Source organism: Vitis riparia, chromosome 4, assembly GCF_004353265.1.
Source record: "Vitis riparia cultivar Riparia Gloire de Montpellier isolate 1030 chromosome 4, EGFV_Vit.rip_1.0, whole genome shotgun sequence".
In the NCBI taxonomy this organism is placed as follows: Eukaryota; Viridiplantae; Streptophyta; class Magnoliopsida; order Vitales; family Vitaceae; genus Vitis; species Vitis riparia.
Genome location: NC_048434.1, coordinates 2,815,461 through 2,840,512, shown reverse-complemented (window position 1 = coordinate 2,840,512; position 25,052 = coordinate 2,815,461). Strand labels below are relative to the sequence as shown.

The 25,052-nt window shown below is 34.5% G+C and overlaps 1 protein-coding gene across 1 annotated transcript; it reads left to right on the top strand.

Annotated features, from left to right (window-relative positions):
- The first annotated feature begins 1,459 nt into the window (after positions 1-1,459).
- LOC117912762 (homeobox-leucine zipper protein ATHB-15) lies at positions 1,460-10,970 on the top strand. The gene is made up of 18 exons (XM_034827461.1): positions 1,460-2,219; positions 2,762-2,921; positions 3,174-3,274; positions 3,377-3,467; positions 4,049-4,144; positions 4,219-4,332; positions 4,417-4,500; positions 4,628-4,783; positions 4,879-4,953; positions 5,226-5,332; positions 5,419-5,611; positions 6,233-6,418; positions 6,556-6,636; positions 6,970-7,104; positions 7,194-7,519; positions 8,701-8,806; positions 9,626-9,775; positions 10,563-10,970. Exons 1-18 carry the CDS (start codon positions 2,005-2,007, stop codon positions 10,707-10,709), a joined length of 2,523 nt encoding a protein of 840 aa, XP_034683352.1. The 5' UTR covers positions 1,460-2,004; the 3' UTR covers positions 10,710-10,970.
- The last annotated feature ends 14,082 nt before the right edge of the window (positions 10,971-25,052 follow it).

Here is a 25,052-nt window from a genome sequence, read left to right as displayed (position 1 = left end):
AATAATTTTCTTTTGGAAAAAATCTAAAGTGAATTTGGATGGTGTGGGTGACGTACATTGTTGATTGTACAAAGGCATGCGTCCTCTCCCCTCTTTGAATTACCAATTTTTGGAGTTGATCTTTTGTGCCTTTGCACGTTATCAAAACTTACACGAAATTGACTTTAGCTTGGGTTTAAAATAAATGTTAATAATGGTATACATGCCATTTTTAAAAACTATTTATTTTAATCATTCCATTTTTGCTTCCATGCTTGACTTATTTAGGTTAAATTGGATGCATTTAAATATCTTCCATCTACTATGATTTCTATTTTTCCCTTCAATTTTCACATCAATCATCCTATTAAAAGTTTACACCGTGTATTGTCAAAAGATTAGGTTTCGAATTATTATTCTTTTCATACAATAATGAATCATTTTTTTTTATTTTTTTAAATATATATAATATTCCAAAATATTTCTATATTGTTTATTATTGGTAGATGTTTTCTACAAGAGCATTATCATCTATTTGTCTTATTTTTTGCTTAGTAATTTATATTTGATGTATTTATAAATCCATTTATCAAATATTCGCCGCCCCATTGTACTATAAATAAATAAAATTATTTACTAATATCGTAACAGCAAAATAGAATTAATTTGTTTTTTAATCGTGTCCTTGTCTAATTTAGCTTTTACGAGTGGGCTTAGTAAAAACTTAATATACTTATAGTGATAAATCATCGTTAAGGATTGCTTAGAATTATTTTTGAAAACAGTTTTTAATCGTTGATTGCTTCAAACCATATTTTTGAATCACATACAAAACTATTTTCAAAAACACCTTCCAAAGCGAAACTAGCTTATTAGTATCGGTATGATTATGTTTTCGCCTTCTACATTTCTACCAAAGCTTTTACACTTTTTAAAGAAAAAAAATCAGGAAAATCCATGAATGTGTGTGTATCATGCATTGATGTGATGAAGCATGAGAAAGGGATGATGAAGAAGGTGGCGATGGCATGCATAAGAAAGAAATGCAGACGCATGCAAAAACCCTAATAATTTTGTCCTCTGCATGACCCACATCTCCTTCTTCACAAATTTTTTTCCCCTTTTTTTAAGCATAAGAATCCTCCATTTCCCACTTGGGTGAGAAATGCATCCCCACACCAACATCTTCCAACTTTTCCATATATTTTACTCAGTTGCCATCAATCATTTCCATTTTTAAATTCAATTTTTATATTAAATTCACCATCCATCTTTACCTTGAAAACTGGGTGGAATTTTTATTTTTAATAACCAGCACTTTAAAATAAAATAAAAAAAGGGGTTGGTGACACGCGAGTAAAGGTGAGAGTGGGAGTGGGGATGGATGAGTAAAAACTATGGAAAAATGTGAAAAGGAGTGAAAACGAAGGGAGCAAAACTGAGAGAAATGTAAAAACATGGTCTCCCCTCTGTCTGGAATTTGGGGTTTGGCTTCACCTTTGTCTATTAATAATGCCATTTTCATGTGGGTAAAAGGGAATACCTCTGTATACCTCCATGGCCACAACTACCTCCTTTTGAGCTCTGCCACGTCGTCTTGTTTCCCCAGGTATTGAAGCTTATACTTCATCGCGTGTCGCCTTCACTTGGCTCGGGGAAGGAGGCTTGAGTTCTGGGAAGAGAAGTTGAAGGAGGAAAGTGAGGGGAAGTGAGGGAAAGTGAGAGGAACTGAGGGAGAGATGTGGTGAAGAGCGCTATTTGCTGCCAAGTTTTGGGAGCTGAGCGACGTCGATGCAGTGAATCGAGGGTGGGGATAGGGGGATTGGGTGGTAGGGGTGGTTTTCTTTGGTTGTTCGAGGATTGAGAATCTCAGCGTTTTCATACGGAATTAACGAACTATTTGTGATTTTATGTTTGTGTGTTGGAGACTCTGGGAATTGAGGTTTCTAGAGTTTTGTCTGGAGCTTCGAGGGTTTTGTGACTTGCGAATTGAGAATTTCTTTGTTTTGGTGATTGTTTGAAGCGATGATGGCGGTTAGTTCGAGCTGTAAGGATGCGAAAATGGCGTTGGACAATGGGAAGTATGTTAGGTACACGCCCGAGCAGGTCGAAGCGCTCGAGAGGTTGTATCACGACTGCCCGAAACCCAGCTCGCTTCGCCGGCAGCAGCTTATCAGGGAATGCCCAATTCTCTCCAACATCGAGCCCAAGCAGATTAAAGTTTGGTTTCAGAACCGAAGGTATATCCTAGAATTTGAGTTTTTGGGTGTATTTTACCGTTTGGTTTCCGGGAAATTTTAGGAGAGAAAAAGAGAAGGAAAAATCGAGTTTTATTCTCGTCTTTAGAAATGAAAAATGGAAAAAAATATATATAATATACAGTTCTGTAAAGCTCAGTCGAGTGCAGGCTTTCTTGAGTAAGTGATAAATCTAAGATTCAGAATTTTATTTTATCTTCCCATTTGTAAATGTTTTCGGAAAGTAATTTCGGGTGTCCTTTACCAACCTCCCTTTGGCTGCCAGGAAAATTCAGGGAAAGGAAAGAAATTTATTTTGAATCTTATGTTTCATGTTTCTGAAGGCATCCAATGACCATAATAGGATTTGTTAATTGATGGTTTTTGTTTTCCGAGTTCTGGATAATGCAAAATCTGATATTCAGAATCTCAATTCTTTTCCTTTTCTATTTCTGTCTTCTTGCGCAACAAAAAGAATATTATGGTTTTGGAAATTCTCTTGCAACAGTCTCTTATTGGACATATTCTATCCTTTATTTCTACAGATGCAGAGAAAAGCAGCGGAAGGAGGCGTCACGCCTCCAAGCTGTGAATAGGAAGCTAACAGCCATGAATAAGCTGTTAATGGAGGAGAATGATAGGTTGCAGAAGCAGGTGTCACAGCTGGTGTATGAGAACAGTTTTTTCCGCCAACAAACTCAGAATGTAAGGAATTAATCTCTATATGGCTTGATTTCAAAATAATGGAAATTTCTTCTCGATTAAGCATATGGAATTAGTCCCATTGAGGGGAAGTTATAGTTTTATCAGGAACCCGAGTGATAGAAAGAGATCTGATCTTCAAAATTCAATTTGTTTTCTCAGCGTCCATGGACAACAAATTGCATAAACCCCACCTTTCCTTTGATTTCATATTATCTTATGTATGGGTTCTGAGCCTATTGCCTTGTCTTGCAGGCGACCCTTGCCACCACAGACACCAGTTGTGAATCGGTGGTGACGAGTGGTCAACACCATTTGACTCCTCAGCATCCACCAAGGGATGCCAGTCCTGCAGGGTTAGTGGAAATGCTTTTTATTGTTAGGTCCTTTTCTGTCCTCGATTATTACCATTGCCCTTGTTGTATGGCTTATGTTAATATGCTTTGTATGTTTTCTAGACTTTTGTCTATTGCAGAGGAGACTTTAACAGAGTTTCTTTCAAAGGCCACTGGAACTGCTGTGGAGTGGGTCCAAATGCCTGGGATGAAGGTTACTACCCTCTTTTCCTGTCTATTATTTAATGTGCTAAACCTTGCAACATTCTACTTTATTCATTGATTAAACCTAATAAACAAAAAAGCTTGCTAGCCTTCTAAGCAACATCAAACTAAATCATCAAAATCTCTGGGGCACTTTGCTGTTTCACTGTTTCATTGGCTCAATTTCCCTTTTCCCATTATCTTTTATCTTTTTTCCCCTCTAGGTCAGAAGAGAATGTTGTTTGTGTTATTTTATTTTGATTAATTTTTGTTAATAAATCTTGATTTGCAAATTTCTCTGCTGAGCAAATGGAGCATAGTCTCCTTTCTTTCACCATTAAAAACAAAATAGGTGGTTGAAAGCCCATGCTTGTAGTATCATTCAGATCACATAAGTCTCCAGGAACAACTATTTTGTCTCTCATGGCTTCATTTTGTTCCCTCTATTTAACAGAAAAGACTCTGATTTACATTTTTAATTATTTGCTCTATGGGTGACATTGTGGCTTTGCTGCAATATTTTCTGACCGAAACTAATCCTGTGTTCCTGCTCCTTTTTCGTAATCTCTATTTGATCTGTCCCCTGTGCAGCCTGGTCCGGATTCCATTGGAATCGTTGCTATTTCTCATGGTTGCACTGGAGTGGCAGCACGCGCATGCGGCCTTGTCAGTCTAGAGCCAACAAGAGTAAGTATTTTCAACACTTGGTATCAAGCATATTTTTCTTGGTGGAGATTGGAGGACTAAGTGTTTCCATCCAGGTCGCAGAAATCCTCAAAGATTGGCCTTCATGGTATCGTGAGTGCCGCAATGTGGATGTTCTTAATGTGTTGTCTACTGGAAATGGTGGAACCATAGAACTGCTTTACATGCAGGTACGTGGTAATTGTTTTGTAATTTTATGTGTTTCAAGGTGCATCTGCTTAATGAAAACCTTGGATTTTGATGGTGTGTTTTAGCTCTATGCGCCTACAACTTTGGCACCAGCTCGTGACTTCTGGTTGCTCCGTTATACATCTGTTTTGGAGGATGGGAGTCTTGTGGTATGTGACATCTGGAACTCCTAATTCAATTCACCACAAAATTTGGAACTCGTTTATTTTTCCCTTGCCTCAATCTCATCATGAGACTATCTGAGGCTGTATGTTCTGATTGTTTTATGCATTTTAGGTCTGTGAAAGGTCACTTAACAACACTCAGAATGGCCCAAGTATGCCACCGGTGCAGTATTTTGTGAGAGCTGAAAAGCTACCAAGTGGGTATTTGATAAGACCCTGTGAAGGGGGTGGATCAATCATTCATATAGTTGATCATATGGATTTAGAGGTATGTAAATCACCTTGCTTTTGCTTTGTATATTTTAATGTATTTTCCTATGCTTCAAAAGATAATAATTTCAGCTTGCTCTTTATATTGACCAGCCATGGAGTGTACCTGAAGTGTTGCGCCCTCTCTATGAGTCATCAACATTGCTTGCTCAGAAGACCACAATGGCGGTAGACTTTCTTTCATTCTCATATCTGTAGTTTTTATACACTGTTCCTGTGATTATGAATGCGATGCTTTCATTTTTCTTAATAAACTGAATGATCTTTCAGTATTGCATGAGAATTGAGTCATTCTTCCTTGGTAGGATATTGAATTAGTTATGGAATGAAACAATTTTCTTCCATATCATGAAATGATGCATAATAAATAAAATATAGGGAAAGAAAATTGAAACTCCAAATACCTTGTGCTCCTACATGACTGTGGCATTTTCATTCAGGCTTTACGCCAACTGAGGCAGATATCTCAAGAGGTTTCCCAGCCAACAAATACTGGTTGGGGAAGAAGGCCTGCAGCTCTGCGTGCACTTGGCCAGAGGCTAACCAAGTGAGTTTGTTTCATTATTGAAATTGTTCCTAGAAGCTGTTAAATTTTCTTGGATATTTGGAAATCTGACATATTTTATCATGCAGGGGTTTTAATGAAGCTGTTAATGGGTTTACGGATGAAGGATGGTCTATGATGGAAAGTGATGGTATTGATGATGTTACCCTTCTTGTGAACTCCTCTCCTGCGAAAATGATGGGAGTAAATCTTTCTTATGCCAGTGGATTTCCATCTATGAGCAATGCAGTGCTGTGTGCCAAAGCATCTATGCTTTTACAGGTGAAGATATTAAATGTGTTGGACGTTTGCTAAGTGATGGTGGAAAACTGTGAATACTGGAATTACAATCATCATTTCTTATCATGCAAAGTTATAATGATGTGGCAGCCAAAGTTGCATGTTAGACAGTGCACACATTGCTAAACCTAGTTATTCAGCTGACCTTGTAAATCCCATAAAAATTGAAATTGTGTTATAAAAAAATTTCCTTATAGATTGGGGGCTCCAAATCCCTTTAATCCAATAAGAAACCTCTTGATGTCAAACAAAAGTTTAAAGCAAACCACTGGTCATTCTCTGAGATGAACCTCAACTACTAGGGTAGGACCTTAGGTGTTAGGCACCTTATTAAGTCAGTCAGTCAGATACAAGAAGCATTAGACCTCATAAAACACTGTCATGTTGGTCTCTTAGTTGACAAAGTAGAACTAATCCAGATATCCAAAAAATTTCAGAACTTTAAGGGTAGTGCATGCTTTATACTTCTCACTCCACTTCAGAAATGGATCTTATTGTGTTGTGTCTTGATTCGAGGTTTTCCTCTTGATTTCAAGAATTCATTTTCCTTCTGTTAGGTAAAATTTTCTTACTTTGTTTTCTTGTGCTTCTTCCTATTTTCAGAATGTGCCTCCTGCAATACTTCTTAGATTCTTGAGGGAACACCGATCAGAATGGGCAGACAGCAGTATTGATGCTTATTCTGCGGCTGCTGTTAAAGCTGGCCCCTGTACCTTACCAGTGTCTCGAGCTGGAGGTTATGGGGGTCAGGTCATTCTCCCACTGGCTCACACTATTGAGCATGAAGAGGCAAGTGACTTTTTCTAAGAGTTTCTAGCAAATAATATTATCTTTCTTTTCACATGAAGGTTATGGAAAAATATCCTTGGAATATGCTGCTTGTTAATGCTGTATCAGATTTGATAAGATTCAATTGTTTGCAACAGTTCATGGAGGTCATTAAACTTGAAAATGTTGATCACTATCGGGAAGACCTGATGATGTCTGGAGATGTCTTCCTCTTGCAAGTAAGTATTTTTTGTTCTCAAGTTTGTTAAATGTTTTGGTTAGTGGTAAATAATTAATTATACAAGTGAGCCACTGGCCACATATCTCAGAGGACTCTTCCTCGGTTGAAACTATTTTCTTTACCACTTGGGTTGAAGTGATTCACTATCTTTGAATTGTTTAGAACATGTGATTCCTTGATCTGGAGAGGAAAAATCAAGACCTGAGCTTAGATAATTACATTTGTTTATTCATTCTAGTTTCTTTAAGACGATTTTAATCTTAAATTGGGTCATTGCAAACTCACAAAATCATATTCAGCATTACTGTTCCTAATTACTTTGATTCCCCAGCTTTGTAGTGGAGTGGACGATAATGCTGTGGGCACCTGTTCTGAACTCATCTTTGCTCCAATTGATGCCTCTTTCTCTGATGATGCACCTCTTCTTCCTTCTGGTTTTCGAATTATTCCCCTTGATTCTGGGGTGGTAAGTATTTATTTTGTCTTGTATAATCTACACATGTATGTGTTTTATTAGGTTCTTGCCTCTTCATTCTGTACTGCTACATGATGCAGGATGGCTCTAGTCCAAATCGTACCCTCGACCTTGCTTCTTCTCTTGAAGTTGGGCCAGCTGGAAACAAGGCATCTAGTGACAACTCTGGGCACACTGGGAGCGCAAAATCTGTGATGACAATATCATTTCAATTTGCGTTTGAAATGCACCTTCAAGAAAATGTGGCATCCATGGCTCGGCAGTATGTCCGCAGTATCATATCATCTGTTCAGAGAGTGGCATTAGCACTCTCTCCTTCTCGATTTGGCCCTCAAATGGGTTTTCGCCCACTGCCAGGCACTCCTGAGGCGCACACACTTGCTCGGTGGATCTGTCAGAGCTATAGGTGCGTAGTCAAGTCTTAGTCATGCTTCTATCATCTAGAGCTCTGGACCTAGATATTTATATATCTATGTTTCAGTACTACAAGAGGGACATAACATATATAGAAGCTTAGTCAGTGTGCTGACCATGATTTCTATGAGGAAACTAGTATTCCATCTTTTCTGAAATCATGAACTGTTCTGCAGCAATTTTCTCAAATTTAGCTCAACTTCTCTGCGCTTGAAAGCTGAAGAAGCAAGAATCATTAACAGAAAGATTAATAGGAAGTTGAATTGGTGCCATAACTTCTTTTTGCAGGAACAATTTGGGTCTTCTTCTTAAATGAGAAGCTAATTTTATCTATGTAGACAAGGGTCTTGTGGCACCTTTTGCATAGTCAGCTCATCCACCTGCATTAGACCCTAGGACAGCAGTAGCAGCCAGGTGAAGCCTAGCTAGTCCCTGTTTAACAAAATGTTCAGCACCTAAAGAGATGTTTACTATATAGGTCTTAAAGCACTCTGAACACTTCACTCTGTCAATAAATTCTCCATGCTACAAAGGTCCTAATCTGACTCAATTTCTGATGAGCTCAGGCACTTACTGAATCCAATAATTCCTGTTGTGCATCAGTTACCATTGAGCTCAAATATATAAATTAGAGGTTTTCCCTTATGATTTTTTTCTTTTCCCAATAAGAATGGTCTCAAATAAACATGGAAACATCCCTTGTGTCCAAATTTCTTTTGATCCAAAGATGAGATATTTGTCCTAGAGTGTAGCATAATTTCAAAGAGATACTTACAAGCTGAATCTCCCAACAAAACTAATAGATGGGAGGCCTCGATATCTTTCATTTCTATGAGTGATTTGTTTAGTGTGTAAATGTTTTTGTGAAGGTGAATAGGAAGGATTTGATCATTGCCTAGGCCATGCCTAACATAGGCAGGTCAAATCACACAATTGTAACATGAACACTAATGATACTTCCTACAAGTCTATTCAACTATCAATCGGTTCTCTTTTTAGAGTGGTTGGGGTTGGTCACTAATTTATAGTAGTTTGTTTATGATTAATAAATGAATTGTTCAAACTTAGCCTGCCTATCGGTATGGCAAAGAGCTCAAGGGGGTGACAAGTAGGAAACTTGTAAAAATTTTCTTGCTATCATCGTGTAGATTAATTGTGAATCTTCTTCTACAGGTGCTATTTGGGAGTGGAGCTGCTCAAACCCAGTAATGAAGGAAATGAATCCATTCTCAAAACTCTCTGGCATCACTCTGATGCTGTCATGTGCTGCTCATTAAAGGTAATTGCTTCAATCGTTAAGTAACATTTTTTTTTTACAAGTATTTTTCAATTCTCTGATTCTAGTCGAGAAGTTTTTTATCTTTTCTAGGACAGGGAGCATGATGGAATTATTCAGTCACCCATTGACTGTTTGTTTCATTGAAAAGTTGTCCACATCTTTGATAAGTCTTTCTGATGTGGTGGTACATTTGCAGAGACATCTCAACTTTGTAGATGCTTTTTATGCTATATTATTAGTACCAAAATGTTTTTGTATCATGGGTTTGCCTGAAACATTTGATATTGGATCATATAATGAACCCTCCACCCACCCGCACTGACATTTTCAGTGACATCTTGGCCAAAGTGCTATTTGGTTAGAATTTTAATTTCTTACTGAGCTGCATCACCAAATGAAAGTGACATAAAGAAAATATCAAAACTCGCGTGTTTTGACATAAAAAATATGATCTTTCCTCTACAACCCAGAATTATGAAGCAAAATAAAAAGAAATTCATAAATGATTTTGGTTCGTAACAGTTGGTTCTTTTCTGTATCTAACTATAAAGAAGGTGTTTCTTTTCTGTCTCGTTTAGGAGTTTGCTTCTAACATATATAGATTAGAATAATCTTCTCACCTGTATATATGCTTGACTATGGTCACAAAAAGTTATTAGCTCTCACTATTTAGTTAATTTCTTTGTTTTTGCTTGTTGTAGATCCATACATTGGTATGAACTTCAACTAGTCTTTGCATCTCTCATTACTTTATATTTGTTTTTGTTAATGTTTAATATTTAAAGACATTCTAACCCATCATGCGATATCTATCTGCAGGCACTGCCAGTTTTTACATTTGCAAATCAGGCAGGGCTTGACATGCTTGAGACAACCTTAGTAGCCCTTCAGGATATAACTCTGGAGAAGACCTTTGATGACAATGGAAGAAAGACCCTCTGCTCTGAGTTCCCACAGATAATGCAGCAGGTATCAATACTTTGAAATGAACTAAAAAAAGTTTAAAGCTCCATTTGGATGTTGAGGTGGAAAAAGGAATATTTGTTATATCTTACATAACATAACAGTAATAGATTTCTTTTCTCTCCTTTCTGGCAACAAATGGAACATAGAATTTATTTGTCGGTTTGTGTTCCACAATTTTAAGTGCACCACTAGAAGTATATGTTTTTGGTTCTTATGGGGGAGAACTACTGACCATGCTGACCTTTACCTATTTTTCTAAAAAAAATTCAAAAGTTCTGGAATTGAATCTCTCGAGCATTTTCCATGATGGAAAGTTTTCTTAAAAATGTCCATGCATTAACGTTTCAAAATCAGATGGAACTAACCAGTTCAAAATTCTAGTTTGCCCCTGCTTAGGTTGGTTCAATCCCTAGAGTGAGTCATTCATTGCCAAGTGCAATCCAGAATGTATGACCGATTCAGTAAGCGGGGCAGCTCTTGGTCTTTGCTATCTTTGCTATCACCTCTCTATTGTTTAAAGAATTACATGAGACATCAGATGATGCTCTCCACAGTGGCCACTAGAACTGAACCAACCATCTCCATCCTGTGGCAATCAATAGCTAGACTAGTTTCTAAAGCATTGCCTTTCTTTTGAACAAGAGAAGTTGCTAATTGCCCTGCTTCTTGCCAGTCAGCTTGCATACGGTCGTTTCTGATGTAGATGTCATTATACATTGTTCCAAGTTCTCCATCTTCTCAGAGTGCTTTAACGGCTTATTGATCTTTATATTTTTTATTTTGTGGGCAGGGTTTTGTGTGTCTTCAAGGTGGTGTTTGCTTGTCTAGCATGGGGAGGCCGGTCTCCTACGAGAGAGCAGTGGCTTGGAAGGTGTTGACCGAAGAGGACAATGCTCATTGCATATGCTTCATGTTCATCAACTGGTCTTTCGTTTGAAACCTTAACATAGGATTCAGAAAAGAAAGGAAATGAAAAGAAACTAGATTAGTACACTCTTTTTTGTTCTTTTGGTATGGAGAGAGACCTTGAAATGCCTGAATACTGTGTCTAAGCGTTAAGCAAAGCTACACCAAAGCATCTGTAGCACCCTCTTTTTGTCATCCAACTCTGTATTTTGCCTTTTCCTTTATCTATGAATATTTAGGCCACTGCCTGTCTCTTTATATAATCTATTCTCCTCTTTTTTCCTTCAGGATGTATATATAAAAACTAGATAGTGCTGGGACCTTTCTTATCCGATGATGCGCATTTCTGGGTCCCAAAACTGGGCTAGCCATTGCAGATTTTCGTTCCTTTGTTCTACTTCTATCCATCCATATGGGGCTGTTAGTTGAGCTAATCATTTTTATTTATGAGTAAAAAATTCATTGTAAAAAAAAACCTTTAATGACGAACAATATTTGTGTGAAGAAAAGTAAGATATTCGTAGGAAAATAATAATAATAATAAATAAAAACTCTTATCATGAAATAATTTATGCATTGTTGTCAAGAATACACTGGTGACAAATTAATACTTTTAGCCACAATTTCTATTTTTGTTTCAAATGGTGACAATTTTTCTTGAATAAGTTCGTGACAAAATGTGAAGCTCATAGTGGGGAAAATAATTCTCATCATATTATGATTAAAAATAATGGCATGGTAAAATTGATATTTGTTGTAATGTTAAGATTTGGTGTTGATGGATTGGGTCATTAGACTAACTATCATGAAAATTATTTTTTTCAAAATTTAATTCAACCGACCAATATTCAGCCTAAATTTTCAAATCAATTTAAGTATATTTCCTTTTAAACTTAATTAAAATTAAATTGTGGAGGCTGAAAGAGCAATGAAGCGAACAATAAATTGATCATCTCGAAGTACTAAGCTTCAACCACCCAACCTCGAGGCTTCTTAAGTAAAGAGATGGTACCATTTACTCGATCTAACTGAAGAACCTAATTCTAGACGAACGATATGAGTTTGTTTTAAAATTGAGAGCTTCTAAAAAATTTTATCTACATCTATATAACAACACAACCATGAAGACATAAAAAGTAACCTCACCTACAACAAAGGTCCTCTACAAGGAGTGACCTTCAATCAAAACCAACTTGCTTTCATATGTGCCATTAAAAGCAAATCCGTAACCACTTTTGACAATTAGTGGCTAAAGTCATCAATGGTTGTAGAAGGTTATCTGAATACTAAAGAAAAGTAGTCAACCATCCTTGGCATTATTTGCAAAAGGAATAGAAAAAGAAGAGGAAACTCTTCGGGAGTTTCATGCATGAAGAGCAAATAAATAGCTCCTCCAAAACTAAGAGAGGGGGTCCTCCACTTGAAAAAAATCCCTCTCTATATAGTTCCTTATGGTGAAATAAAATTCAACTATTCATTAAGAATTTTAGCTTCTTAAAAATAATATTTTGCAATGAATTAATTTAACTCATCACAAGCTGTTATTTATTGTAATGTTAAGATTTAGTGTTGATGGGTTAGGTTATGTTGACGACCATGAAAATAATTTTTTACAAAGTTTAATTCAACCCAACCTAATATTTAACCTGAATTTTCAATCTAATTTAAGTATGTTTCTTTTTAAACTTGATTAAAATTATATTAGGCTTAGGGTTTTAAATATATTTTGAGGTTGAATAGATAGGTTTTCCTAAACCAAGTATTGACCATCTCATTTGAAAACCAATGGATATCCATTCCTCCATCGATATGAGGCTTCCCTGACTCAAACTCATGATCTCATAACCTTAAATTTAATATCAATTCTTGGATCCAGTTTTGATATTCGATCACTATTATTTGAGTAACCCATCTTCATACTTAAAAGTGACATTATACGCTATAGCAAAATTATGTTAGGTTATATATATATTGAGTTTTGAAAACAATGACCAAAAGCTATATTTAGATATTAATCATCGATTAAGTGTAGAATAAATTAACAAACTATCATCTTCCATTTGACATCCATGAAATGAATTGAGTGTCAAATTTCTAAACTCTGTACATAAGGATGATCAAAGTGCATTAATAAATACATCCAAATCAACCTACAAAACTAATAATTATTATACAAATTGTGCACCAATTTCACTAACTCCTTTATCAATTGACCGATGTTTAATAAATAAAAATGTAGATAATTATATTTATCAAGAATCTTAACAAATTAATATGACAATTTATAACATTCATTCACTCAATAATTCTTATAACTACATTATTATATTATAGTCAATATAATAAATATATGTATTTTTTAAATAAAATAATATATTGATATAAAATTTAAAAGTTACATGTATATGCAAGATTCAAATTGCCTATTAGATCGAGTTAAACCTGCTTAAGTTGCAACCTGATAGACATGACAATATCTTAAGATTTGTATTCATTTCATCGTAAAATTTTTGACCAAACACCAAACCATAATCATCTAACTAGAATGGAAATCATCTTATTTAGATTATATAGTATCTTTTCCTAATCATTAATTTCTTGTTGGTGTCTTGCTGCTATCATTACTATTAATGTGATATTATAGGATCTATGCATTTTTACCCCCCCTAAAATATTTTTGTTCATTATTATTTTCTACATGGCAAAGAAGTGAAGAATGAAAAGAAAAATAAGTGAAAGCAAAAAGTAAAAGAGCAAGAAGTATGTAATGAACGCATCAATCAATTAATCTTAAAATGAAGGCAGAGATTATGAGAGCCATTATTGGGCTTTAATAATATTATATAAGCTTGATAATTAAGTTTTACCACACTCTTTAATATTGGGAATCTCATGATGAAAAGACTCATCCCCATTTGATTAAACTCTATCATAATCAATTTTAAATTGCTTTCAAGCACATGACTTGTCCTTTCAGTTTCCATTCTTCAAATTCCCTTTGAAAAATGCTTTTCAAAAGATTCAACATTAATGCATTGACCATCATACATATATAGAATCTAGTAAGATTGAAAAACAGTACCCATTTTCCTAAATAAAGAAGAAGAAAAATCCATGATTGATAAAAGCAGCGATGCTACATTTTTTCAAATAGTTTCCTTGATTAATTGCATTACTCAAATTAGGGGGTGCAACTTGGATAGGAGTGACTTGATCCAACCTGATATAGGCAAGGTTGGGTAAACATTTTCATTACCTGGGTTGAGTTTGGGTTAAGTTTTTTGAACCCGAACTCAATTTAGGTTAAGTTCTAGTTAAGGTTTTTGAACCTGAACTTAATTTAGGTTGAGTTTGGGCAAAGGTTCAAACAATTCAAACCTAACCTGAATCAATTTAATATTTTTATAATATTTATTATTCTATAAGATAACATTCATTTTTTTTTAAATATCAAATTATAATTATATCATATACTCTTTATTCATTTTTTTAAATATTGATCTGACGACCCGGATCACGCCCGTGTTGATCCGACGGCCAGATTTGAATCTCAACGGTAATAAAGAGATCCAATGGCCAAAATTAAATTTCAACGGTAACTTAAGGTTCAAACGGCTATTTTGGCCCAAATTTCGTCTATAAATAGCCCATTTTGCATCAATTTCATCCATTTTTGCTTTGATTCTTCATTTGCTCTCTTATTACTCCAATTTTTTCTAAGGTTGCTCAATTATTCAATCATTTTAAAGTGTGTTTGTTTTAAATTGTAATTAATTTTGTTTGCAATGGTAATTAATTCATGTATTTTTAATTAATTAGTATGTTTGCAAGGATGATTTAATGTTATTTTTACATTCAATTGTAATTAATTTGTATATTTTTATTGAATTAATTTAGGGTAATTTGATTATTTAATTATAAATTGATATATTTATTTTAGATGATTATTTGTGATTTAGATTCACATTTAGAATTACATTAAACTAGTTAACTTAGCTAAATTATTTAATTAATTTAATTAACATGGTAAATTATGTAATTAATTTAATTAACATGAACTAGTATATTTTGAATATAAAATATGTTCATTTTTATGATTATTGAGATTTATTTTCATATTCAATTATGATTAATTTTTATATTTAGTAAATTTATCATAGAATTACATTTAGATTCAAAAAATTAACTTAGTTAAATTATTTAATTAGTTTAATTAACATGAAATATATGGAATATCAAATATGTTCAATTTTTTATATTATCGCGATCTATTTTCATATTCAATTATGATTAATTTCAATATTTAGTAAATTTATCATATAATTACATTTAGATTAAAAAAATTAACTTAGCTAAATTATTTAATTAGTTTAATTAACATGAACTACTATATATGGAATATTAAATATACTCATTTTTTTTTTATTATTGCGATTTATTTTCATATTCAATTATGATTAATTTCTATATTTAGTAAATTTATCATAGAGAATAAAAAAATTAACTTAGCTAAATTATTTAATTAGTTTAATTAACATAGATTTAAATTTAAGTGTATTTTTCTTGTAATAGATTTAGCATGGCTAGTGAAGGTGGTTCTACCATGTCAGGGCGAGATCTGGCTTGGAAGTATTGTTCACCAATTGAGGATAATCGAAATGGAACAATTTGTAATTTCTGTGGGTTGGTAATGAAAAGTGGAGGCATCACGCGATTCAAGTCTCATTTAACGCATAAGGACCCGCATAACAACACTAAAAAGTGTCCAAGAGTGCCGCCCGAAGTGAAAGAAGAGATACGATTGTTGGTACAGGACAAACAAAAAGCAAAAGCAAAGAAAAATGCTGATATTGAAGACATTCGTAGTCAATTACGTGGCACAATGGGGACTCATCATACACATTTGGTAAACGAAGACGATGATGATAAAGATGCTGAGGATGAAGATGTGTATATGTATCCGACAGATATGCACCCAGATGAGCGGGATGCATATCGATCTGCAGTTCGTGCCTCGAAAGCATCTAATTGGGAACGTGAACAACATGAGAATATTGTAGGAAGCAAACGCAAACTGAGAGAGTATTCCACTGGTATACCGTCGACGATGCGAAAATCACAGAGTATGAGACATTCGCATCATTCACCCCCTATTGCCCCTTCGCTTTACAAGTCTTCTGCAGCAAGACAAAAATATCAAAGATATATTCAAGGGTGGTGCAATTAAAGAAACGATGGGACGCTTAAGCAGCAAATTCTTCATTTATGAGAGTGTCGCACCCGCAAAAGCAAAGTCTCATCACTTCAAGAATATGATTATTGGTGCACAACAAGCAGATAATTACTAATTTATCAAATGTTATATTGTGTTATACTTTTAGTAAGTATAGTATTTTGTGACATGTTTTACATATGAAGTGCAGGAATGGGAATCGAACCTCCATCTCCATATAAAATAAATAACAAATACTTGGAAATGGAGTACAAAGAAATGGAAGTTTATGTGAACCAACAAAGAGAAAAATGGAAGACATATGGGTGCACAATAATGTCAAATGGATGGACAGGGCCCACGAAATTAAGTATTATTAATTTCATGGTTTATTCTAAAGGGACCACGGTGTTCCTTAAGTCAGTCGATGCATCTAACTATATCAAAGACTACAAGTATATATACAATCTTTTGAAGACTATTATCAAAGAAGTTAGTAAGGAAAATGTGGTCCAAATTGTCACAGATAATGGGTCGGTGTTCATGAAAGCAGGAAAACAATTGATGAAGAAGTATAACTTATATTGGACTCCGTGTACGACGCACTGCATCGACTTAATCTTTGAAGACATCGATAAAAGACCCAGTGTTATCGAGGTGACAAACAATGCTCGCAAGATAACTAACTTCATTTACAATCATGGTTGGTTACTAGCACAAATGAGAAAGTATTGTGGTGGAGACATTGTTCGACCAGGAGTTACAAGGTTTGCTACCAATTATATTGCTCTTGAAAATCTTCTCAAAAAAAATGGTTGATTTGAACAAATTGTTTATGAGTGATGAATGGGCACAACACAAACTCAGTCAAACAAAACTTGGACGAGAATTGGAGCAATTATTGTTTGACCATACGTATTGGGACAGATTGACAAATATAGTTTTATTATATGAGCCATTATACGTGGTGCTTCGACTTGTGGATTATGAAGTTGTTCCCACAATGCCATTTGTGTATGAGCTTATGCACGTGATGAAAGAGAACCTTATTCGTCAAGGAGCTGGAGATTGGATGTTCAAAATAATACAAGATCGTTGGGAGAAAACACTAAAACATCCACTTCATGCAGCAGGTACTTAAGTATTATATATTTTTATAAGTTTTTACTTTGTATTTAAGTTTCTTTAAAAAAAAATACTAACTCTACTAAATTTTATTGTAGCATACTTCTTGAATCCAAGATTTCAATATAGGCATGGAGTTGGTAGTGATCCGGAACTACTTCAAGTTGTCCATGATGTTTTTGCAAAATTAGATCCAACTATTGAATCGCTTGGTTAATTTGGAAATGAGGTGAATAAAAAACTGTTATTTTTGTCAATAAAACAATCATTTCATTCATCAATTTATTTGAACGTTTACTAACAAATTAAATGTTGAATACATAGCTTGTACTTTTTCGAGATGCAAAAAGAGGATTCGGTGATCGAGCGGCAATTGCAGCAAGGTCAACCATGGTGCCCGGTGATTCTTTATAGGAAAAAAATTATTATCATTATTGTAAATTCACCACATAAGTATTTATATGATTATCAAATTCGTTGCAGCTGAATGGTGGTTTATGTATGGGAATCAAACACCTACATTGAGAAAGTTAGCCATCAAAGTTCTCTCACAAACTGCGTCATCTTCTGCATGTGAGAGAAATTGGAGCATGTTTGCTCTCATCTACACAAAGCAACGAAATGGTTTGGCTAACCCTTGATTGGAGCAATTAGTTTTTTGTTACTATAATATAAGGCTAAACTTACGCGATATGGAGACAGAAAATGATCGAGTTGCTGAAAAAGATTACCTTGATCTTTTTGACATTTCAGCCGAGGTGGGTGAAGAAGAAGATAATTAGTTGTTCCAGTGGGCTAGGCCTATGCACTTGGATGACGAAGTTGGAAATCCTAATCCACGAATTGCCGCTCATGCTCGAGAATTTGGAGTTAATGTTGAACGTGTGTTGTCCGAAGAAGTTCACTCTGAAAGTTTTAGCAAAGATATTGATGATTCACTTCAGGCGGCATTGAATTCCCACCAAGAGATTGACTCCACAAGTGTTGACCATAGTAGTAGACCTAGTGCTGCAGGTACTTCTGCTTCTGGTTACGATGGTTCAAGAGGTGGAACTGATGATGGAGGTGATAATGGGGGAGGAGATATTGATGAACGTCGACATAGTCAATATCCAATCAGCCAAGTTACTTGTGAAAATGATTTCACACACTGCACATAGGATGAAGACCATGGCTCTAGAAAAGCTGGTCTAGGCATAGGAGATATTGGGAAGTCTTATAGAGGAAGAAAATGAATGATGGAACCATATAACGAGGAGTTACTTTCAGGGAGTTTTGAATCTATGAGTATATGGACTCAATTTAGTGACTCCTCGAATGAGGCTAACGTCTACCCTCCTCATGTGATGAGTTATGGTCAACCTTCAAGTTCAACAGATAAAGAGTATGGTATGTCGCGTTATTCCCCTTCCAGACAAATGTCATACCAAGTTTCATATCAAATGGAAGAAGGATTTGACATTAACACATGAGTGAACTTTGAGTATATGCATGACATGTTAGAATTTATGACCAATATTATCGAGGCTCATTGAGTTGGTACCAATATTGTCTCCAACAGCAAGCCAGGGTTCCTTCATCTATCAATCTCATTGAACCACATCGATCCTCATTTTGGTACTAAAGGGACATTGCAATGTAATGTGTACAAATTATTGATATTTAATTAAATGAAGTATTTTATGTGACTTTATAATGAGAACAATTACGAAATTAACATTTCTTATAGATTGACATGATATAATAACATCTAATATCACAAATTATATCATATGTATATCAAATTTTTCAATAAAACAACTTTAAAATGTCTATTATACTTCTAATTATATTATTATGAGGTTTTCTTTGTATTTCCATGAGTTTTTAACAATTTTAAGCCTATTGATATTTTTTTCCAGAATATCCGTCGATATATCTCCGATATATCCGATATATCCGTAAAATCGAAGTACCGATATATACGTGATTATCGATATTTTCATCATTGAGTATTTCTACTTAGACGTTAGGTTGGGTTGAGATTGAGTTGATTGTTTTTTAATTCGAATTGAACTCATATTAGCCATCAACTAAACCGACTCATCCAAGTTACATCCCTAATTCAAATAATTAAAAAACAAATATATGAAGAAGCATTTTGAGAAAGAGAAAATGTATTTACCCAATAAAAATAGGGAATTTTTATTTACTACAAAGAAAATTTCAACGTTTGATCACATCCTCAATAATTTTTTTTCTTTTATTTATATTCTTTGTACTTTAATGGCATTCTTCTTATATTAATCACATTTTTTTTCTTTTATTATAATAATTTTTTGTACCATAATTATATTTTTATTTTATATGTGCTCAAATAACATGAATGAGGGAGTCAAGTATTTTATGAAAAAGATTATTCATTACCAAACTGACCCTAATCGCATATGCCAATAAGGCTTCTTCCTCCCAATATAAACAAAGTGATACCTCAAAAGGAAAGTTTTATCATTCAAGGGTTCAAATTGAGAAATTTTGGCTAAAGCAGATAAAGGAATTTTTACATCACTTTGGTGATATAATTGGAGGACAGAAAGCAGCCTACATGTTCCATGGAGTGGCAAGTGATTTGATGGGGATTTTGGAATTTTCCATTCAATCAAACACCCAACTTTGGACAGTCAAGATATTCCCATGTAATCATCACCCATTTCTGGTTGTTCCAGGAAAAATTATCCAAGTGAGAGAGTGACACTCAATGGAATAATGTCACTAGGTAGCTGCCAGTGTTGGCTTTGTTTTCCATTGGTTTTGAATCAGTCAGTTGAGGTCTCTTTCATCCCATTGTTCCTCCACATTCAAAGGTCCTTATCCAGCTTTATTTCTGATAATGAGTTGAGAGAGATGTTTCCATTACAGCACTCACCTTCTATCTGCAGTGAATGGTTATTTATTCCAAGGCACTCCATTTTATGAACAGTTTGAGGTGTATATTCAAAGCTCTATCTGAAGGGCCTCTTTCACCTACTCCACCATTACTCATCTTTCAATTTCAATCAAAAGCCACTTGAAAATACATCATCCCCTTAGTCATTTCTAATCATATTCAACTGCATGATCTCTCTCTATTATCATTCTTGTTCCAATTTATTTTTTTTCTCCCTCTTTTTCATGTAATCAAAGACTAGAAATTGATCTATAGAAGTTGTACTTTAGAATGATGAACTTATACTGGCCCATGTATGGCCCGGGATTGGATTGTTCTGGTCCAATCCCTTTCTCCCTCGATAAACTCCAATAAAGTTGGAGCTTAGTACTTATGATTGATCCAAATCTTGCCAAGCATTACAATGGGAAGAATGGAAGAAGTATGTTAATCAATTACAGTTGATTCTAAGCATATTAATTGCCTTGAGATTTTGTATGAACTTTTGTGAAAGTTGTGTATTTCCTTTGATAAACAGGAGCTTCATATGGTCAATTAATCTCATTATGAATACTTTTACAGGAAGGCATGAAGAAGTTATAGAAGATCAGCTTCTACTAAGAATAGTACTATAAATAACCCCTTGATTCAAACTTCTTATCTCCAAGATTAAAGGTGATCATCACTTAGAAAACCAAGGTCTACTCTATTGCAAAAGTCACAAAAAGAAAAACAATTAAGTGGGACAATTTCTATATGGCAATCCTATCATGGAAAAAGGGTCTCGGATCCCAATCTCCCCATAGTCTTTTCTGGGTGCTGTTTTGTTTTTTCGTTTTTTGGGTCTTGAGGGGGGATGGTGGGGTTCATCAGCTCTGACCTTCATTGTAACCATAAGGTCCAGAGGCACACAAATATGTATTATTAAGATGTTTGACACCCTAACAAAAAGCATGTGCCTTATAGAATTTCAAGACCAAAATATCTTGAATGATTTCTTCTTTGGATTTGTTGCAAAAAGAGGTGAGTCAAAGTCCATTTTTTCATTAATATATACATGGAATGCAGTGGATGGAAAAAAATGCCCTTCAAAATAGAAAAAAAATTACAACAAAATAACTCAAATTGAGGATCCAGGGTTGCCCTAAAAAATTTGTGTCCACAGACCAGACTCCATCAATCAATGGTGTAAGTGGGTTGGTGGGTTGAGATATCCAATACACGGCCAATGGGGTGCACGTGTATCCAATTATTATCATCACTTCAAGACTCAAAAACTAAGCCAGCAGCTAGCTGTGTCTTAAATCAAAGCAACAGACATGAACAATGTTTGTTATTCAATCTACAAAGTAAACTAAAAAGGGGATTTTTTTTTTTTTTTAAAGATGTAACAGTACCCCTTTTACCCCCTCTTTGAGCAAAGGAACTTGCCCTGCAAAAATATTGAGAGAGGAATAAAAAAGGAGCTTTTTGAATTGGAAAGAAGAAGCCAAAGGGACTTTTGCATGGTCTCCAAGGACCATAATTGAAATCTTGAGGCTTTTAAGATAAAAACGCTTCAAATATCAAATCCATGCCAGCAGAACTGAGCTGGTTTTGCTCCTTACAAAGTCAGCTAGTTTATATCTATCTGTTTAGACTGATCTTTAGCAATGGAATCTTCTAACAATGTAAGCGCTCATGAGTTCAGATTGAGCAAAAGGGGAAAAAGGGTTCTTGTCAACACCATCATTGCCAGAGGGAATAGAAGAAAAAAGGGAATTTTTTTGAAAATAAAAGAAAAGAAAAGAAAAGAAAAGCCCTATGCACCATCATTAGAACATAGAAGGAAAGGTGGGTCACAAGAAAGGTTGTGGCCAAGCATGGTTGGAAAGAGGCAACCCCATGTAAAAATTAATTCTTCTCTTTTTGACCCAAGTTCATGCACCCATGCATGGTGATACTGATAGATGAGAGTTGTGTTAAAGTATGGGGGAGTTCTTTGTATTTTGTTGATCTTTTTTCTTCTTAGTACAGCCTACGGGCTATGAGCCTAACCTAGTGTTAAAGTTTGAGGTTCTTGCAGATGAAATGAAAATCAATTAGGCGTGTGATCATGAGAGAAAAGCAAAAATATGTACAATTGGGAAGTCAGAGAAACCAATCATGATGTAGAATTGCATTCGCAACGTCTACAGTTCATCGTGATTTAGTCTTAAGGAAAAAGAGAGGTGTTTGCTGTTTGTGGGAGAACTCAACGGCTGTTGCCTGACTCGAGGGGAGGGATCAGAGAGGATAGAGTTTGAAATAGAGAAGCCGGAGTTCCTCCCAGATACAATGAATGAGGGGGTAACGGTACGTATTTTTAAAAATAGTTATCAAAACATAGTTTTTGAAAATAGTTTTAAAAAAAATAGTATTTTTAATATTTTTTTAAAACAAAAAGTTTACTTAAAAATTAAAATGTTTTTGACATGTATATTTTTTTAAAACATTTTTTTAAACAATCTTTTAAAAACAAGTAAAAATAATTAAAATACCATGTTTTATGAACAAGTTCTCATAAAACTTTTTTGTTTTCAAAAATGTTTGTAAATTTGAAAAACAGTTATTTATTTATTTTTTATTTTTTATTTTTGAGAATGTAAAAGTGATTTTAAAAACAATGTCCAAACAAATTCTTAATCTCTGAAAAACTAGGGCCTTGTTTGGAACTTATTTAAAAAAAAAAATTTGAGAACAATTTTTAAAAATTATTTTATGATGTTTTGTAAAACAAAAGGTTGTTTGAAAACTTGAAATATTTTAACTTATGTTTAATATTTTTTTAAAATAATTTTTATATCTATTACTTTATATTTAGTTTTCTTATAAATTTGTTTAATTATTTTTTTAAAATAATCCTTAGAAAATAACTAAAAACAATTAAATCTATTAACACATCATATTTATTTTTTCTTCTTAAGAACATAAAACAAAAAATAATTTTCTAATTATTAAACATGTCTTTTTTTTTTTCTAAAAAATAAAAAATTATTCTCAAAAATAATTATTAAACAATTCCTCATACTCCGAACTGTGAATTCTTCTATGTACCCTCTAGGGTAAGTGCTATAGGTCCCAAGTTGTACATATGACACTATTTGATTTTCTATGTCATTCATGATTACCACATAGGACCCATAAATAAAATCTAATCTATACAATTTTAAAAATTTTCATTTGGACAAATAATCACCTAACATACAAACACAAAATAAAATAAAAACACAACACCAGAGTCCAGACTACAGACAAGTAGCATAGCAAAGTACTAGACACCACACAACTTTTTTCCATTAGACTCTTGGTTGGTTGTGTTTCTTCTGAAATCATCAGAAAAAACTTCTCCAAGTTGTGGCAACATATATGTATTACATTAATAATGATGCACATTCATACATGCTTTTGAGAATAGAATTAAGCTGATGAATTAAAATGAATGCAGAGGTTGCCCTCTCAAAAGTTAGCAGCCATCATGACAAACGATATACAGTAGAAAAAATATATGCGGCACTCCATGATGGAGATATGGATTTCTACCCCCAAAATCTTGTAAAAAAAATACTATACAACTGTGCAATCTTGATGGGATATGCACCCCCTTTGAAAATATTTTAAAAAACCTAAGATGGTGTCACCAGTCATGGAACTTTATATATTTGGGTCTGACTTTTTTCATTAATCAAAGTAGAGTTGGAATAGGCTGTAATGAAGAGAGCTCAAAGCACGAGAGAAACATAAAAATTGTGGGTTTAACGTACAGAATTATCAAAAGACATTTGACCACTGTGGGGGGAGAAAAGACAGGGAGGCTAAAGCATAAAGGTATATTGTTCACTGTGATGTATCACAAAGCTTTATAAACATATATGCAGCTTTGAGTGTGTATAGTAGTTTTAAAAATGGGAGAGACTTCCCGACAATGGGGACAAACAATTTCTCCAAAACCATCAGATGTAGTACAAAGATGGTCCCCTTCAAAAGTGAGGACATCTTGGTGCTTAGCTGTTTGACCTATATAACTCACTCACCAGGACCACCCACACTCACTATGGTCTGTTCTCATTTGAGCAGTACTAGGGAAAAAGTTATACTAATGCGATAATTCTAATCATGTGAATGGTGTTTGGACTTATGCCCTAGAAAATATATCCCCCTCTTTTCCCTCAAAAGGTGTTTCCCAACTGTGTTTTTTTTTTTTTTAGATTCAAAATGGGTGGTGCAATTTTTTATCAACTTGGAAATAATTTTGCTATATTCTTCTACTTGGAGAAACAAATGGATGAGATGTTAATGGTTGGTGGATGTGAGTTTACTCATTTGGAATATAGCTGATGGGTTGTATTACCTAAGGATGATTAAAATCGATCCTTGCCTTTAGAATGAAAGAATACAAAACAGATAATGCTGTCGAGTGTCAAATTTAATGAAAGGGGAAAAGAAGGAGAGAAAAAGAAAACATACCAGCAAAAGTGAGGGAGATGGAAGGAGAGGAAGAAAAGCAAAGAAAAAGAGGAACAAAAAGTAAGGAAGTAAACTCCAAAAACCAAGTAATTCCAAACCTAAACGCCACTTTTGACAAATTGGAAAAAAACAAACAGGAGGAGCAATGTATGAGCCAATGACCCATAAACCATAGGTGGGGTGAAAAGCAACCCATCTTCATTTATGCCAAATAAACTACTATTATTATATGTAAAAGGATGTAAAAGGTAGGTGACTAGTGAACGCTTTTCAACTTTCACTTACCCACTTTCAACCCAGTTCATGAAAGAGAGAGAGAGACAGAGAGAGAGAGAGGGGGGGTGGGGTGTTGGGGTGTTGGGGTGTTGGGGCCGGGGGAGAGGGAGAGAGAGCAATCACATCATCTCCTCCATTGCAATATTAAGTTATCCACCCACATGACAGCAAACTATTCCCACCAAGGCATTCTTGTTTTACTAGGACGAGATTTGAGGTAGTTCACTTCTTTAAACAAACAAACAAACAAACAAAGTGGTTGGACATGGTGATAGTAAAAGTGAAAAGATATCATTATTCAGTGACCAAATTCTTCAAAATTTAATGGAGACTGCCATGATGCAGAAGGTGAAAGAAGAGAGCTCAAATGA

Bases quoted from the DNA above. Each gene is read 5' to 3' on its own strand.
- LOC117912762 (XM_034827461.1), top strand. From the start codon at position 2,005: ATGATGGCGGTTAGTTCGAGCTGTAAGGATGCGAAAATGGCGTTGGAC. The intron at 4,954-5,225 runs GTAGACTTTCTT...ATTTTCATTCAG, and splicing joins CTCAGAAGACCACAATGGCG to GCTTTACGCCAACTGAGGCA. The intron at 7,105-7,193 runs GTAAGTATTTAT...TACATGATGCAG, and splicing joins TTCCCCTTGATTCTGGGGTG to GATGGCTCTAGTCCAAATCG.